This window comes from Myodes glareolus, chromosome 9 (assembly GCF_982192425.1).
Source record: "Myodes glareolus chromosome 9, mMyoGla1.1, whole genome shotgun sequence".
NCBI classification, from domain to species: Eukaryota; Metazoa; Chordata; class Mammalia; order Rodentia; family Cricetidae; genus Myodes; species Myodes glareolus.
Window position 1 is genome coordinate 103398101 of NC_142034.1, and position 14499 is coordinate 103412599.

Genomic DNA, 14499 nt, shown 5'->3' on the forward strand with positions numbered 1-14499 from the left:
GTTCAGTTTCCAGCTCTCACACCCCTCCATCTTTTCAGATGCTGTTCCTCCTCTCCAAGACGCCTTCTCTCTAAAGAGCTGAGTTTTCCAGCAGACTCTACTGCCCCAGGTCTCCCAAGCTTCCACACTTCCTAGGTGCCTTAGGGAGCTCCTGAATCCATTCCTAGGTTCCCTTCCCTCCAAGCCTGAGAATGGCTCAGATTCTCAGTGACTAGCACACAGTGGGGCTCAGAGTAAACGTTTGCCGGATGAATGCTGGACCTCCAAGTTTGCTGGGGACTACCCGGCTCCAACAGCAGCCCCTGGCTCCCTTTGCTGGCACTGAGATACCTGCGAGGGAAGGGCCTGGGCTGGGGAGGAAGTCCAGACACCACTGCCAGCACGGGCAGCTGGTTTCTAAGAAACCAGCCAAGGGACAGGAAGGTCTAGGCAAGGCTCTCAGGATGGCTTTTGCTTTCAGTTTTCAGAGGTCAGAATCGAGCAGGTGCCTAGACTTCATGACTGAACAGTATAGTGGGCTCTGCTCTATGGGATCAAGGCTGCAACCAACAAATTCTTCTGGACCCGGGCTAGGAGAGAGGCACTGGAGGGGACTGCGAACTGACTGTGAACTGACTGTCACCATTGGGTCCCTATCTCTTTGCCCCTATTTTATCTATGCCCAGGACCATTCAGCTCCTTCCTTCATTTATTCATGCCTGTGGCCCTCCTGCCAGCCTTACTCCCTGCCACAAGTCCTGCAGACCCCCTGTTGGCCTGTAGCCCCTTTCCCAGGCACGTCCATTTTTCTTTCTTCAGCTCTCTACTTCCCATTCCTTCTTGTTCTCCTCTTCTTCCTTTTCCTCTTCCCTTATTTCTCCATCGCTTCCTTGCTTCCTCTCCTGTATGCTCCATCCTTCCTCCCTCCCTGGCCCCCTTCCCTCTGCTTCTTTTGGTTTTCCACCTGTACATATCTCTGCCTTCCCCACCTCTGCTCTTTGTCCTGAACTTCATAACTTCATTGTTCAGAGGAGAAACTTTTTATATGTTTATTTTTTGAGATAGGGTCTCATGCAGCCTAGGCTGGCATCAAACTTAATTAGTAGCAGAGGATGGCCTAGATGCCTAGGTGCCTTGGTGGCACTGAGGAGGCAAACACGGGTGGATCTGTGAGTTTGAGGCCAGCCTGGTCTACAGAGTGAGTTCCAGGACAGAGAAACCCTGTCTTCAAACAAACAAATTTCAGTTCCTCCTGCCTTTCCCTCCCAAATTCTGGGATTCAAGGTTATACCACCATGCTCCAGTTTATGTGATGCTGAGCACAAATTCTAGTTGATTTTAGTAATTTTAATAAATCCTGAGCCAGATATAGGGGTAAATGCTGAAAGACCAGAGAAGCAGAGCAGCCAGTCACTAGTTCTTACCTCTACCGAATCCTTAGATTGAATGGGTATCCTGTCTCTAGGAGTCTCCAGACTAAATGCCATCTCTACAAAACCTCAAATTGGATCCTGAGCTCCTGTCTCCTCCCACCTTATATTCCTCTCTCTGCACAGCCGTATCACTTCCCATCTCCACCTCCTAAGTGCTGGGATTAAAGGTGTGTGCCACCACTGCTTGGCTCTGTTTCTCTTTTAGACTGATTCAAGTCCTGTGTAGCCCAGGGTGGCCTTGAACTCACAGAGATCTGTCTGCCTCTGTCTCCTAAGTGCTGGGATTAAAGGTGTGTGCCACCACTGCCTGGCCTCTATGGCTAAGGAATGGCTCGCTCCACACTCCGATCCTCAGGCAAGCTTTGTTGCAGCACGAAGGTGCCACCACACGGTGCTGCTAGGAAAAACTGCTAAGAAAGAAGAGATTGCACCTTAGGTTCAAGGTAATATTTCCTTGTATTACACATCGAAATAAGTGTTTAAGGGAGCATTTGTGCATCTTATGCCTAGCATTGCACTTGATCTTGGGGGTGTCAGTGTCTTCTTTATCCGCATGCCCCTCCCTTCCACTTCCATCCTCAGTCTAACCCTTCTCCCGACTTCCATGTGGAGTTCTTATCCTATTCCCAGCTGACTTTCTTTGTGCCTGGTATACTTCTAAGCCTTTTAAAGATAACAACGCTGCTGTCTCCCTATCCCACACTTAGCTAGGGAAACTAAGGCACAGAGGTTAAGTAACGGTGTTTGCCAAAGAAAGAGGAAGGAAGCATCAAAGAGTTTCCTCTGGGAGCTCAAAACTGTCTAGAGAGCCATGAAAGCCTGATTGTGACTGGAGCGAGGGGACCAAGACAGAAATGAGGGGTGAGGGGAGGGCTAGAATCATGGGGGCCAGATTGGAAAGAATCTCAAATTCCACAGAATGGGGCCCTATTTGGGCACCTGGCAGTCACTTACCGCTGGAGTGCCCTGGAGTCCCTTTCCTGAGTTGAAATGCTCTGTCTCCTGTGCAGATTTGCTGTAGAACACGGAGAATATTTAGCCTCTTTCAGCCTCTTTGTTCTCGTCCATAAAATGGACACTAACCACACCAGGCAGGACTGGGTCAGAACCAGCCGGCAGCATTTGCATGTGTGTGTGTGTGTGTGTGTGTGTGTGTGTGTGTATGTGTGATAGGTCTCACCGGGTCTTCATGCTCAGTCCTGTTTCCCGAGTCACAGGGGCCTCCGAGCTCAGTCCTCGTGCCCCATAGCCCATCCCTTGTCTTGCCTCTAGTGAAGGGGCCTGCCTTAGGGTTCCCTGTCACCCTCTGTCCCACACACCACCCATCTGGTTGGGACTCCTCTTATCTTGCCTCCCCCACTCCGCCCTGACCTGAAGACTTTCATTTTGAACCATTTCTGAAAACTGTGGTCTTTCCTGTCACCAGGTGGTGGGGAAAGGACTTGGCCAAGGTGAGACAGACAGATGGCTCCCAGGTGAGACAGACAGATGGCTCCCAGGCTGCGTTTCGTTTTCGGTGGTCTATGCACAAGGCGAGGAAGAAAGGTCATGAGCTGGGTATTGAGCATGTATTCTGTGTCACGTTTCTAGCTGCTTCTGTAATCCTCCATGCTTTGTGAGCTTGACACGATCCCATCTCATCTTCAGGTGAGATGTGTGCTTGGCTCTCATCCTACGTCAGGAACCCTCAAACTTCCTATTCTCTTCTCTCTCTCTCTCTCTCTCTCTCTCTCTCTCTCTCTCTCTCTCTCTCTGTGTGTGTGTGTGTGCACCAATGCAGAAGTCAGAGGTCAACATCAGATGCCTTCTGTCACTCTCAGTTTTTGAGACAGGGTCACTCATTGAACCTGCAGCTCACTGACTGACTAGCCTGGCTGACCAGTGAGCCCCCGGGATCCTCATGCCTCTGTCTCCCGCCTCTACAGTGGAATCCACGACAGTGTGTGGATGTTGGAGATCCGAACTCGGGTCCTTGTGCTTGCTCAGCAAGCACTTTCCCCACTAAGCCAGCTCTGCAGCCCCCTTTCCTAGTTTTACTGGAGGTTTTCTGCTCAACTCAGGCAGTGAGTCAGTTGTGTCTTAAAACACTGGGTGGACGTGGAGGGCTGTGCTTGTAATCCCAGCGCTCGGATACAGAGGCAGAAGGACCAGGAGTTCAGCGCAGCCTGAGCTCTGGAGTCATTTCAAGGCCAGTCTGTGTTACTTGAGACCACGTCTCAAAACCAAAACAGACAATCCTACATGTCTGACACTTGCATGCGTCTTGTTTCTTTGCTTCTTCGCTGTGAAGCATGTAGGGTCCTCAGCCTCTCACGGCCTCAGCACTCTTGTCTGTGAAATGCCAGACAGGCCCAGGAAATGGCTGGCAGCATTCACTCCATGTCTCACACAGACAGCAGAGCCAACTATCTCAGCAGAATTTACAACACTTTGCCTACTAGTGACTGTGGCCTTGCACACAGGCCATGATCCAGTTCCCTTGATATAAAATTGCCTTAAGACAACAGTAACCTGATTAGGCTAGGGATGGCTCCGTGTGCAAGGTACTTGCTATGCAAACATGAAGACCCGAGTTTGAATTTCTAGCACCCATCTGTAATACCAGAACTGGAGGAAAGAGGCAGGTGGATCTCTGGACCTCGATGGCCAGTCAGTCTAGTGGGAACGGTGAGTTCCAAGTTCTGTGAGAGACTGAGGGAGAGTGATTGAGGAAGACACCTGATGCACATCTGCATGCAGACAAGTGTGCACACATACACACGCGTGCACATACACGCACACAGCTGAGTAAGAGAATGACTGAGACTTGGATAGATATTGCCAAATAATACAAGTAGAGCCCTGGATGCATGATTAGCTCAGACTTTAACATGAAGGAATGGGAGAAAAGCAAGGCTCGGAGCTAGACCGAACCTGGGCTGTGACGCTGAGCACTTATCTAGTTCTCTGAGGTCCGAGCTCTGATGATTAGATCTGTTCCACACTGTTCTTCTGAGGGTGATGTGGGACACTCTGCTCGGATGACTTAAAACAATGCCATGTGACAAGACTGAGCTGGTTGTCACTACTCCTACCAGCAAGCAAGGAGGCCAGGATGGGATCTGGCCATGGGTTTGCTGGTTCAGTTGATGTCATGAGGTACAATGGTTATTAGAGCTCCTAGATTTGGGGCTTCAAGGAGTTTGCGTTTCATTGCTCAATGCCCGTGACCTCTGTAAGCCAGTGCAGAGGCAATATGCTAATTGAGCCTGATCCTGGTTTTATGAATGAGGCCACCACAGCCTGTCAGTTGGCAGAGCCAGATCTCAAAGCCAAGTCCAAAGTCTGGGTCCTGGCTCTCTCTGTACCTCTGTGCTGTCTCCTAGAGAGGAGTGTCATTGGGTAGGGGCCTTTCGAGGTTGAGTCACTCAGACTCCACCCCCTTCTCTCCTTCATCCTGGTCTTCTGGCCCTCCCTCCTTGCTGCACCCAACTGTGAAAGGGAGTGTATGGTTCACCCACAGGTCCCTGCAGGCTCCTGGGTAGGGCCAACTTTTTATGCCACCATCCAGCCTCCACCCTCATAGGGAATCAACTGTCTGTCTCACGCTTCCTGGATTCTGGCTCACCCTCATTGGCACCTATGGGTCCCCTCCGGCCTCAGGGTCCATTCTGATCTGGCAGCTCTCCCAGGCTTGATTCTAATGCCACCTTGCGGGCAAGCCCTCCCTGTCACCAGCCTGCTTTGGCTTCCTGGGCCTGCACTGGGAAAGGTCAGGCTAGGAAGATGGGGTCTCTGAGCTTTGGCTGGCCTGTGAACATCCCTGGTATAAACCCTCAGCCCTGTCACCTACAGTGACTAGGATAATGATCTTCGGCATCAGAAGCAGCTAGGCCCAAAATCCAGCCCGGCTTTTCACCCACCAAAACGGGGCCATTCGTCAACCTTTTTGAGCCTTTTCCTTCATAATGGAAGCTGGGTCAAGCCTAGCAGCTGGTAGGTAACAATAAATGGTGCTAATCTAAAGTAGGAAAGGCCAGATGTGCTGGCACACACTGGTAATCTCAGAACCCAAGGGGTTGAGGGAGGAGGATCATGAGTTCAAGGTCGTCCTTGGCTACCTCGCAAGACTCTTGTCCATGGTCTAGAAGGTTAGTAGCTTACAGCATTTGCAGGTGAGGAGAGGGCTTGAGACCGAGTTACATGGTGGGCAGAGGTGTATGTAAAGATGTGTTACATTTGTTTATGCTGCATCTGTTTAATTATGCAATTATGTAAAGCTAGTGTTGCTGTTTTACTTTGTCTGCCAAAGGCACCTGATTGGTCTAATAAAAAGCTGAACTGCCAATAGCCGGGCAGTAGAGGGAGAGGCAGGGCTGGCAGACAGAATAAGTAGGAGGATGAATCTAGGCTGGTGAAGAGAGAACGAGAGAGAAAGAGAGGGAAACACAGAGTCAGCCAGATAGACACTGAGGAAGCAAGAAAGGAGGACATATACAATGAAAGAAAGGTAAAAAGTCCCAAGGCAAAAACAGATGATGAGAAACAGGTTAATATAAGTTATAAGAGCTAGCATAAGATAAGGTCAAGCATTCATAATTGATAAGAAGTCTCCCTGTCTTGATTTGGTTGCTGATTGATGGTACAAGAAAGCCTGCTATAAGGAGGTAAGAATCAGTAGGGCCTAGAGTGAGCTGGGAACACTGTTGAATCTCCGAGGACTGAACAAGGTGGGTGAGCAGGGCACGATGGTCCAAAGCTGTAATTCTAGCTCTCAAAGGCTGAGGTGGAAGGACTGAGGGGTAATGACAGCTTGAACTGCAAGTGAGTGCCAGGCTAACTTAGAACTAAAGTGGAGACCTAGGAGACCCAGTCTTTAAAAAGAGGATTAAGGCCCAGGCGGGTAGTGGCGCACACCTTTAATCCCAGCACTTGGGAGGCAGAGGCAGGTGGATCTTTTAAGTTTGAGTCCAGCGTGGTCTGTAGAGCAAGTTCTAGGACAGCCAAGGCTGTCTCGAAAAACAAAAACCAACAAAACCAACAAACCAACAAAAAGGGTTAGGGACTGGAGAGATGGCCCACGTGCTGGTCAGTTTTTATCAACTTGACACAGAGTCACTTGGGAAGTGGGAACCTTACTTGAAGAATAGCCTCCATCAGATCAGCCTGTGAATGTAGTTGTGGGGACATTTTCTTGATTAATGATTGATGTGGAAGGGCCCTGCCCACTGTGGGCTATGCCAACTCCTGAGTTATACTTATGGGCAAACTCTTGACTTCTGCTTAATTTTCTTCCTCCAAATTCTTTACAGCCTGACTTCATTCAATGATGCATTGTGACCTGAGAGAAGAAATAAACCCTTTCCTTCTCCAAGTTGCTTTTGGTCAATGTTTTATTACAACAACAGAAAAAAAAAAACCAAACTAGGATAACCTGAGTTCAATTCCCAGCACCCACATCAAGTGACTTACAGTCATCTGTAATCTAACTTCAGGGGTCTGATACCACCTTTGACCTCAAGGACACTGCCACTTTGCAGACACATTGCATGCACATGCACATAATTAAAAATAAATATTCTAAAAGGGGCTGTGGACAGGGGGTGGCTGGTTATCATCTCGCTGACCTGGCGTGCCCTCGAGACATGCCTGCTCTAGGCCTTGGAAGGAGTCAAGCAGGCTGAAGACACAGGCCCCCACTCACTCCACAAGGGACCACTGGTGAAGGGAGCCAAGCAGAGCCAAGCAAAGCTCAGCGTAAGCCCAGTAAGTGCAGTGATGTTATCAAGTACAGTCTGTGGCAGCCCGAGCACCACTGGCTGAAACAGGATTTGCCTGGACTAATGCTTTACCTAGCCATCTACCATGGCCGGCACCTACTAACTACACCTTACAAACTACCACGAAAAGCACAACACCCCGGAAACAGAAGCTGGTGAGTACTGGGCCAAAGCTAGGCAAGACCCCCTGAAGGCCTTGGTTCCTCAAGCCTGTGGGGACTGGTATAACAGGCAGAGTTGCTGGTCCGTACTATGTGCAAGGCGAGACAGGTGGAGCTGCACCAGCATCCCCATTACTTGTGGGCCTGGGACCCACGCTTCCCCACAAGGGTTGTGGCTTAGGTCCCAATTCCAAGTTCAAGGTGCCATGCTAGGCACCGCTATCCCTGTGTGATTTTTGCTTTGGTGAAAATGGTACTCCTCAGAGGAACCTTGAGGCTCCCCCAGAAACAGGCTGAGTGAGACCCCCCACTTGTTATTCTAGGCACTTCAGGGTGATATCTGTGGGATGCCTGGCCAGCTGCTGCCCAGGGGTGTGGAGCAGCTATGCAAGTGGCCAGGTCACACCTACCTGTCAGCCCACCCACCTCCTTCCTGGTTCCCAATGGGCTTTCCTAAAATTGAGATGGATGGGGCCCTGCACAGCACAATCTAGCCTTCCCCTCTGGGGCATTCTGTGGTGAGCAGAAGCAGGTTCTGCTGTGGGTGGCGCCTTTGTACTTGCCAGTTAAGCCTTTTCCCCATCTTTCCTGGTCAGTTCATCTCTTTCCTGGTCAGGAGTTATTCCAGGGACTCTTGGATGACCTTCCTGACGTCTTCCAGTGCCACCACCACCAGCCACGGCTAGTTTTCCTCTAAGCCCTGCCCCTTTTTGGAGTACCATTCCTGTGTATGTATGTGGTACCCTGAGAACAGAGCCCAGACCCCTCTTCCCTTCGTTTCTGCGTCCTTGGGGGTTAGAAGAGCATCTGAAATGTGTGAAATGTGTTCCTCACTATATAGCCCAGGCTGGCCTTGAACTCTCAGTCTTCCCAGACTTCACCACAGTGTTTGTTATCTGGACCTCCACACATCCTTCACTGTGCAGAGATTAGGTACCTACTACATACCATGGTTCTGTGCTAAGTGGACACTCCAAAGAAGAGGCACCTCTGTTCATTTCATGACCAACTCCTGAGGTCAAGGAGAGCTCACAGAATGAGGGGAAGCCCAGGAATGCATTTTCACAGGTTTTCTCCGTCTTCTTTCCCTCCCCAACTCTTTAAAGACTCTCTGCTGGGTGGAGGTGAACTCAGGAGGTACAGAGGCAGAGGCAGGTGGGTTTCTAGCTCAAGACCACCCTCATCTACAGAGCGAGTTCCAGGCAGCTAGAGCTACACACAGGAAACCTTACCTCCAAAAAACAAAAACGAGGGGGAACGAAAGGAAAAAAGGAAGGAACAAAACTTATCTTACTGAGAACAGGACAGACATACTGTACAAGGCCTGGCTGCCACTTTGGAGCCTCCTGCCTGAGCCTTTTCTTCCACCCCAGGAAAACAACACAGATCACAGATGCTCTGTATTGGCTTTTAGGCTGGCCTCACACCTGTGTGTATGTGTGCGTGCGTGTGCCATCAGCCTTGCTCCCCCCCCTTTGTCAGCCTCACACTTGTGTGTATGTGTGCGCGCGTGTGCCATCAGCCTTGCTCCCCCCCCTTTGCCAGCCTCACACCTGTGTGTATGTGTGCGTGCGTGTGCCATCAGCCTTGCTCCCCCCCCTTTGTCAGCCTCACACCTGTGTGTATGTGTGCGCGTGTGTGCCATCAGCCTTGCTCCCCCCCTTTGTCAGCCCCATACTCCACCTGGCCCACTGCTTGGTCCCTCCTCTCACTTTTCATTCTTGTGCACTGACGTCAGCACTGCTGAATCATGAGGCTGAGGTTTGAGGGCCAGAGAGAGAACCTGCACCCCAGGGAAGCCACAGCGCGACAGACACACAGACACTGGAGTGCAGCTCCCAGGGGCTTTTAGGTCACCTTCTGTATGTCAGGATGAATTTTTTTTTTCTAATGACTCATAAAGGGAAGAAGGGGCCATCTCTGGGGAGTGTGAGGGACGGGAGTCTTTATTCCTAGCCGGTCTGCCTCAGGCTTTTACAAAGCAATGGGTCTGTGATTTAGACTTCTGTGATGAACACAGAACTTGTCAACGTTTTTCAGACCAGGAAATCCCCCTGGCATGCTGTAAAACTACCTGCCTTCAACCTATGCTTGAAGGAGGGCCTGGTTCCTGCCTGTAAAATGCGGATGCCAACAGTACCACAGTACCAATCAAAAGGCCCAGGTGAAGGCCAACTGGTCCGTGCCAGTGTGGGAGCACCTCTTTGCCTTCTGGCCTATTTCTTGGGGGTAGGAGCTTGACTCCCAGGCCGGTCTGAGTATTAAGCAGGGTCTTCGCAGCTACCACCCCCCACACACACACCTCTAACTAGGGGGTCTGCAAGATGTCACCTGGTCTCTGCCCTGCAAGGGTAGGAAGGACCTCCATAACTTCCATAATTCATACAGCAGCATCGGGGCTAAAAGGAAGGAATAGAGAACACACCAAATATGGCCTCCATCCCACCCCACCTCCCTGAAGGACTGGCCACCCTGTCCTGGAGGACTTTGGCCCTTTAAAACCACAGAGCAAGTCTGGGCCAGGCAAGTGTGCCCAGAGCAGCTGATTCCTCTGAACACTAGGAAAGCCACTAGAAGCATGTCTCAGGCTGCGGGAGTCATGACAACTTCCGAATATGAGGTGGAACATGCTTAGTCCCAAACTTCGCTGTGACTCAGTACCTACCAGTTCCTATCCAGCCCACCTGCCTCAAAGCCAGGGTCCTGGGTCCCTTCTGGTGCCCCACAAGTGTCCTGAAACAGCCCTTCCACCTGGACGCCTGCCACCACTGTGTCTCACAGAGCTGGGCCTTTCAGAGAGGCAGAGGGAATTGCCCCAGCCACCAGCAGCACCAGGGCCCCTGCCACCACAGACCGCAAAGCAGCTTTCTGGCTCCGAAAAAGTACACAAGGCAGAGTAGGGTGGGAAGCAACAGTCAAGCCAGCATGGCTCATCATCCCCTCTGACTGCAGAACTTGCCACTCCTTCCAAAAACTCGGTGAGCCCTGGCCGCTCTGCCCCACCCTCTTCCTGGAAGTAGTTGTGGTCAGAGGAGCAAAGAAGTTTCCTCTCTGTCATCCTTTTCAAACTGATGCTGGGTGGACAGTCAAAAGGGCCCACCTCTCCACCAGGAGAGGTCTGGCACAATGACCTGTCGCTCAAAGGGGGGACAAGGCAATACTAAGTATCAGGGGCTGTAGGATTCGCTCAAGCAGGGGTAGCAGAGACCAGGCACGGATAACCAGGAGAGCTCAGACTGGAGCCGCCATCTTTCCAAACACAAACCAAAAGTAGCCTGGCAGTTTGGTCCCCAGTGCTGTGGGAGGAGCTGTGTCCGCTGCCCAAATCCCCAACCACTTCAAGAAAGTCAATCTGAATATCCCTGCCCCCAACCCAGGACGTTTGGCCAAAACATACGCTCCAGAAATCTTTTTTCTTTAAAAAAAAACTTTCATAATAAAGTTTATTACCTAAACTGACTGTAAAAATATAAAATAGGGTATTCTGCACAGCAGAAAAATGAAGCCAGAGACCCTCCCCCACCCCTGGTTTGTGCAAAGATACTGGGAATATGTAAACATGGAGAGGTAGGAGTGGAGTTCAGGTCCTGGCCCCAGACACAAGCTGCTACAACCAGGTGACCCGGAGGGAGCACCAGGAGGGGAAGCCCCCCAGAGGCGGGATGGGGTCTCCGGCCAGAAGCCAGAGGCACCTCGCCCTCCATACCCACTCCCTCCGACCTAGGCGGGGAGGGCTCCCACGTGGTTCCAGGAAAATAATAATAATTAATAATAAGAAATAATAAGGCGTCCCCACTTAATGCTGCGGGCACGGCAGCGGCCGGTCAGATCTGGAAGGGGAAGGAACTCAGGTAGTCGCGGAGTACCGGGTTAAGAGGGATGCGCGCCAGGTTCTCGCGGCCCACAGCGGCCACGATGCGCTGGCGACACAGCTCCTGCAGCGGCCGCACGCGACGCTGGCGCAGCGGGGCCCCCAACATGCGGCCCGGCGCCGCCACGTAGTGCTCCAGCAGCTCGAAGAGGCAGTCGAAGGTCTCGCGGCTGCCGTCCAGGTGGAAGCGGCCGGCCTGGAAGTGCACGCGGATGCTCATGGGGCCCGAAGCCATCTTCACGCTGAGCGCGAAGAAGCAGTTCCGTTGGCGACTGTCGCGCACCAGGAAGGTGCCCACGGGCTCGGCACGTAGCCGTTCGTGCGCTCCGTGCACACTCAGGGGTCCCCAGTAGAAGCCACAAGCGTCCAGGAGCGCGCTGGTCCGCGTAATTCGTCTGTAATCGGAGTGGGAGCGGAACGTGCGAAAGTGAGTGTCGCCAGGGGCCGGGGCCGGGACCGCAGGGCAGGGCCGCGGACGTGCGGGGGCCGCCGGCGAGGATGAAGACGAGGATGAGGAGGACTCTGGCCGCCGTCGGGACTCTGCTGCCGGGGAGATCGCATTGTCTGCTGCCACCTGGTTGCGTGCCACCATCCTACACGAGGGGCCAGCCGGAGGGGTGGGCCATAGCGTCCGGGGCTGCGCTGATGGGGGGAGACAGAGACAGTGAGCCGAGCGTCCGGGTGGCGCTGGTCGGCCAGCGGACCCCAAGGAGCGAGGGCGGAACGCCGAATCCGCCCGGAGGCTCTATGCCTCGGTGGGCTCATCTGCGAAGTAGGCTGTTCCCGTACGTGGAACCCTTCCAGGCTGACGGTGGAGCCCGGCCTCCCCGCGCGCGTGGAGAAGGGGGCGTGGAGAGGGGCCCGACTCCCGGCCGTCCCCGCTGGTGGCTCGCCGCCCAGCGGCTGCCGCCTGCTGGCCACACCGGGGACTGGAACCCGGGCGGGCGATCTGGGCTCAGGGCCGGAGAGGCGGCGCTGCCAGCACCCTTCGCGCGCGGGGGTCCGCCTGGACGAGCCGGTGGGGCGGGCGGGCGCCAGAGGCGTGGCATCCACGACCCCACCACGCAGTCTGCGAGACCAGTCTTGCCGGGCTCTGTTCACCTTCCTCCCATCCCCACCCGCCTCCTCCTCCGCCGCTGCCCCAGCTCACCTGGCGGCGGGACGCGGGGCGCCGCGGCTGAGGGATCCGGGGCGGCTGTCGCGCATGCTCCGGGGCCTGGAGCCCTGCAGCTGCCACGGCCGCAGCTCGCTCTGCTGCTGCCCGCCCCTGCATCAGGCTCTTAAACCAGGGAGGCCCCACCCACCGGTCCCACCCACCGCCGCTTTCGGTTTCTCTTTCCAGCTAGTCCTCTCTCTTCTCCGGCGGCTCTCCCTATAGTCTGTCTGTTCCCTAGCTCGATCTTGCCTCGCACCTGCCCTGACTGGGGACCTCTGCGTCCTGGGGTTCTGGCTCCGCCCCGAATCTTCTGGTCCGTGTCTGGGATAGCCACCTTAAGACCTGGTGCCCGCTCTTTTGCTCTGGCCACCTTCGCCCCACATCTCTGCAGCCGGCCGGGTGGGATGCTCGCGCGACGTTAACACGCCTCCTCTCCTCCCGGTGTCTGCGACCTTCTGGTCTGGGCTCCGCCTCGCCTGGAGCCTGCGTCCCCCTAAGAAGCTCCTCCTTGCCAGGGTCCTTACCGCCCAGGACCCGAAAGCCTTGGCAATCTCGGCCGGTCTTGGAGTGCGAGAGCCAGTCCTGGAGCCCGGCGGGGCCACCGCCCTCCCCTGGAGCCTCGGAGCCTCGGAGCCCGACTTGCAGGCCCCTCCCGTCGGCCACCCAGCCTGGCCTTGGCTTGGGCTTCCCAGGAAGCGGTGGCCTGACCGCAGAGGCTTCAAAGGAAGCCTAAGGCGGTGCGGGAGGGGCGCCCCCGCTCCCGGCCGAGTTCCTCGGAAACCGGGTGGGGTTGGGCTGGGTCCCCATCGGCCAGGACTCACACTCCCTGCACTCCCACTACGTGGGCAGCTGGAGAAACTGAGGCCCGGGGCGGGGCTGTGATTCACAATGGCTGGGCACCTCCAGACGAACCCAGTGGGAAAAAAATAAGGCTTTTTCAGCTGTAACCCCAAAACTCTGCCTTCCTACCCTCTCACCTCAACCTTACAGACGCTCTCAAGGCTCTAGCAAGCATGCCTCCACAAGGGCTCCCGTGCTCCATGTACACCTTGGGATCGAGGCGGTCAGACCTATCATTAGGACACTGTGTGGTTTCGTGATTCAGTTTGTCCTGGAAGGCCATGAGTAGGTGCCTGGCTGGTGGTGATGTTTATGAATGAAGGCAGATGAGGAGGTTCGCGTGCAAACTTCTCTGTGTCTTGCAGTGACGTACACTGCCCTCTACAGGCTCCTCTCAGATATCTGCTAGTCTGCTGGTCTGACGCTCTGGGGCCAGATCTTCCTGGTCTCCCTTCCTCAGTTTCCCCAGGTTGAGCCCAGAGCTCCACATTTCATCCCAAGCACAACTAAGTGTCCTTGTCTTGAGCTCCTTGAAGCTGTTTGACTGGGGCTGGCAGGGTCGCTGGTGAAGCATCTATGGAGGGATAGGAAAGAAAGTGCAGAGCAGTGTGGTCTGGTTTGGGGCAGCTGTGGTTGGCCCACACCCTTGGTAGGTGATGGGGTGACATAGGTAACATAGTGGGTAAAGCCTGGGCTTCGGTCCCAGGTCCTCCTCCACTCAGCATCTTCTAGCCATGTCCTTGACATGTGATTGCATGCCCTCTGCTGCTGTGCTGGGCATTGCACTGCCTCTCTCCGCTCTGGATGCATCCATTTTCCAGTTACAAACTACTCCCGACAGGCATTTCCTCTTCCTCCTTCCTTCTTTCTGAGAGTGTCTTCAAGAGGTGTGTTAGAGCCACAGGCTCGTGGCCTTGTCCTTTATCATTGATAGAGTGCCTCCTATAGCCCAGGCTAGCCTCAAACTTGCTCTGTAGTCAAGGCTGGCCTTGAACTTCTGGTCCTCTAGCTCGAGCTCTGGGTCTTGGGATTACAGGCAGGCATCACCATGATTGGTTTATGCAGGGCTGGGAACTGAACGCAGGACCTTGTGCATACTGGACAAGCCCTCTGCCAACTGGTCTACATCACCTGCCCAGTTATTATTATTCTTTTTGTAGTACTAGAAGTTAAACCTAAGGTCATAGGCAAATTTTCTACCAACTGAATTCCATTCCCAGGCTACTGTGCTCAGCCCAGGAAGTACAGACTAGAGCAGGCAAAGTTGAAGAGGAGGAGGGAAGTCTCTGGTACTTAGACC

General features: G+C 53.8%; 1 protein-coding gene across 2 annotated transcripts; it reads right to left on the bottom strand.

The window, feature by feature from the left end:
• Window positions 1–10726: 10726 nt before the first annotated feature.
• Window positions 10727–12999, bottom strand: Socs1 (suppressor of cytokine signaling 1). 2 transcript variants are annotated; one of them, XM_085694560.2, is made up of 2 exons: window positions 12616–12999; window positions 10727–11845 (listed from the first exon to the last, which is right to left on the bottom strand). In XM_085694560.2, the coding sequence occupies exon 2, from the start codon at window positions 11793–11795 to the stop codon at window positions 11157–11159; it is 639 nt and encodes a 212-aa protein (XP_085550686.1). In that variant the 5' UTR covers window positions 11796–11845; window positions 12616–12999; the 3' UTR covers window positions 10727–11156. The 2 variants fall into 2 exon arrangements, with proteins under 2 accessions (XP_085550686.1, XP_085550685.1); XM_085694559.2 differs by lacking the exon at window positions 12616–12999 and adding an exon at window positions 12354–12543.
• Between the last annotated feature and the right edge of the window lie 1500 nt (window positions 13000–14499).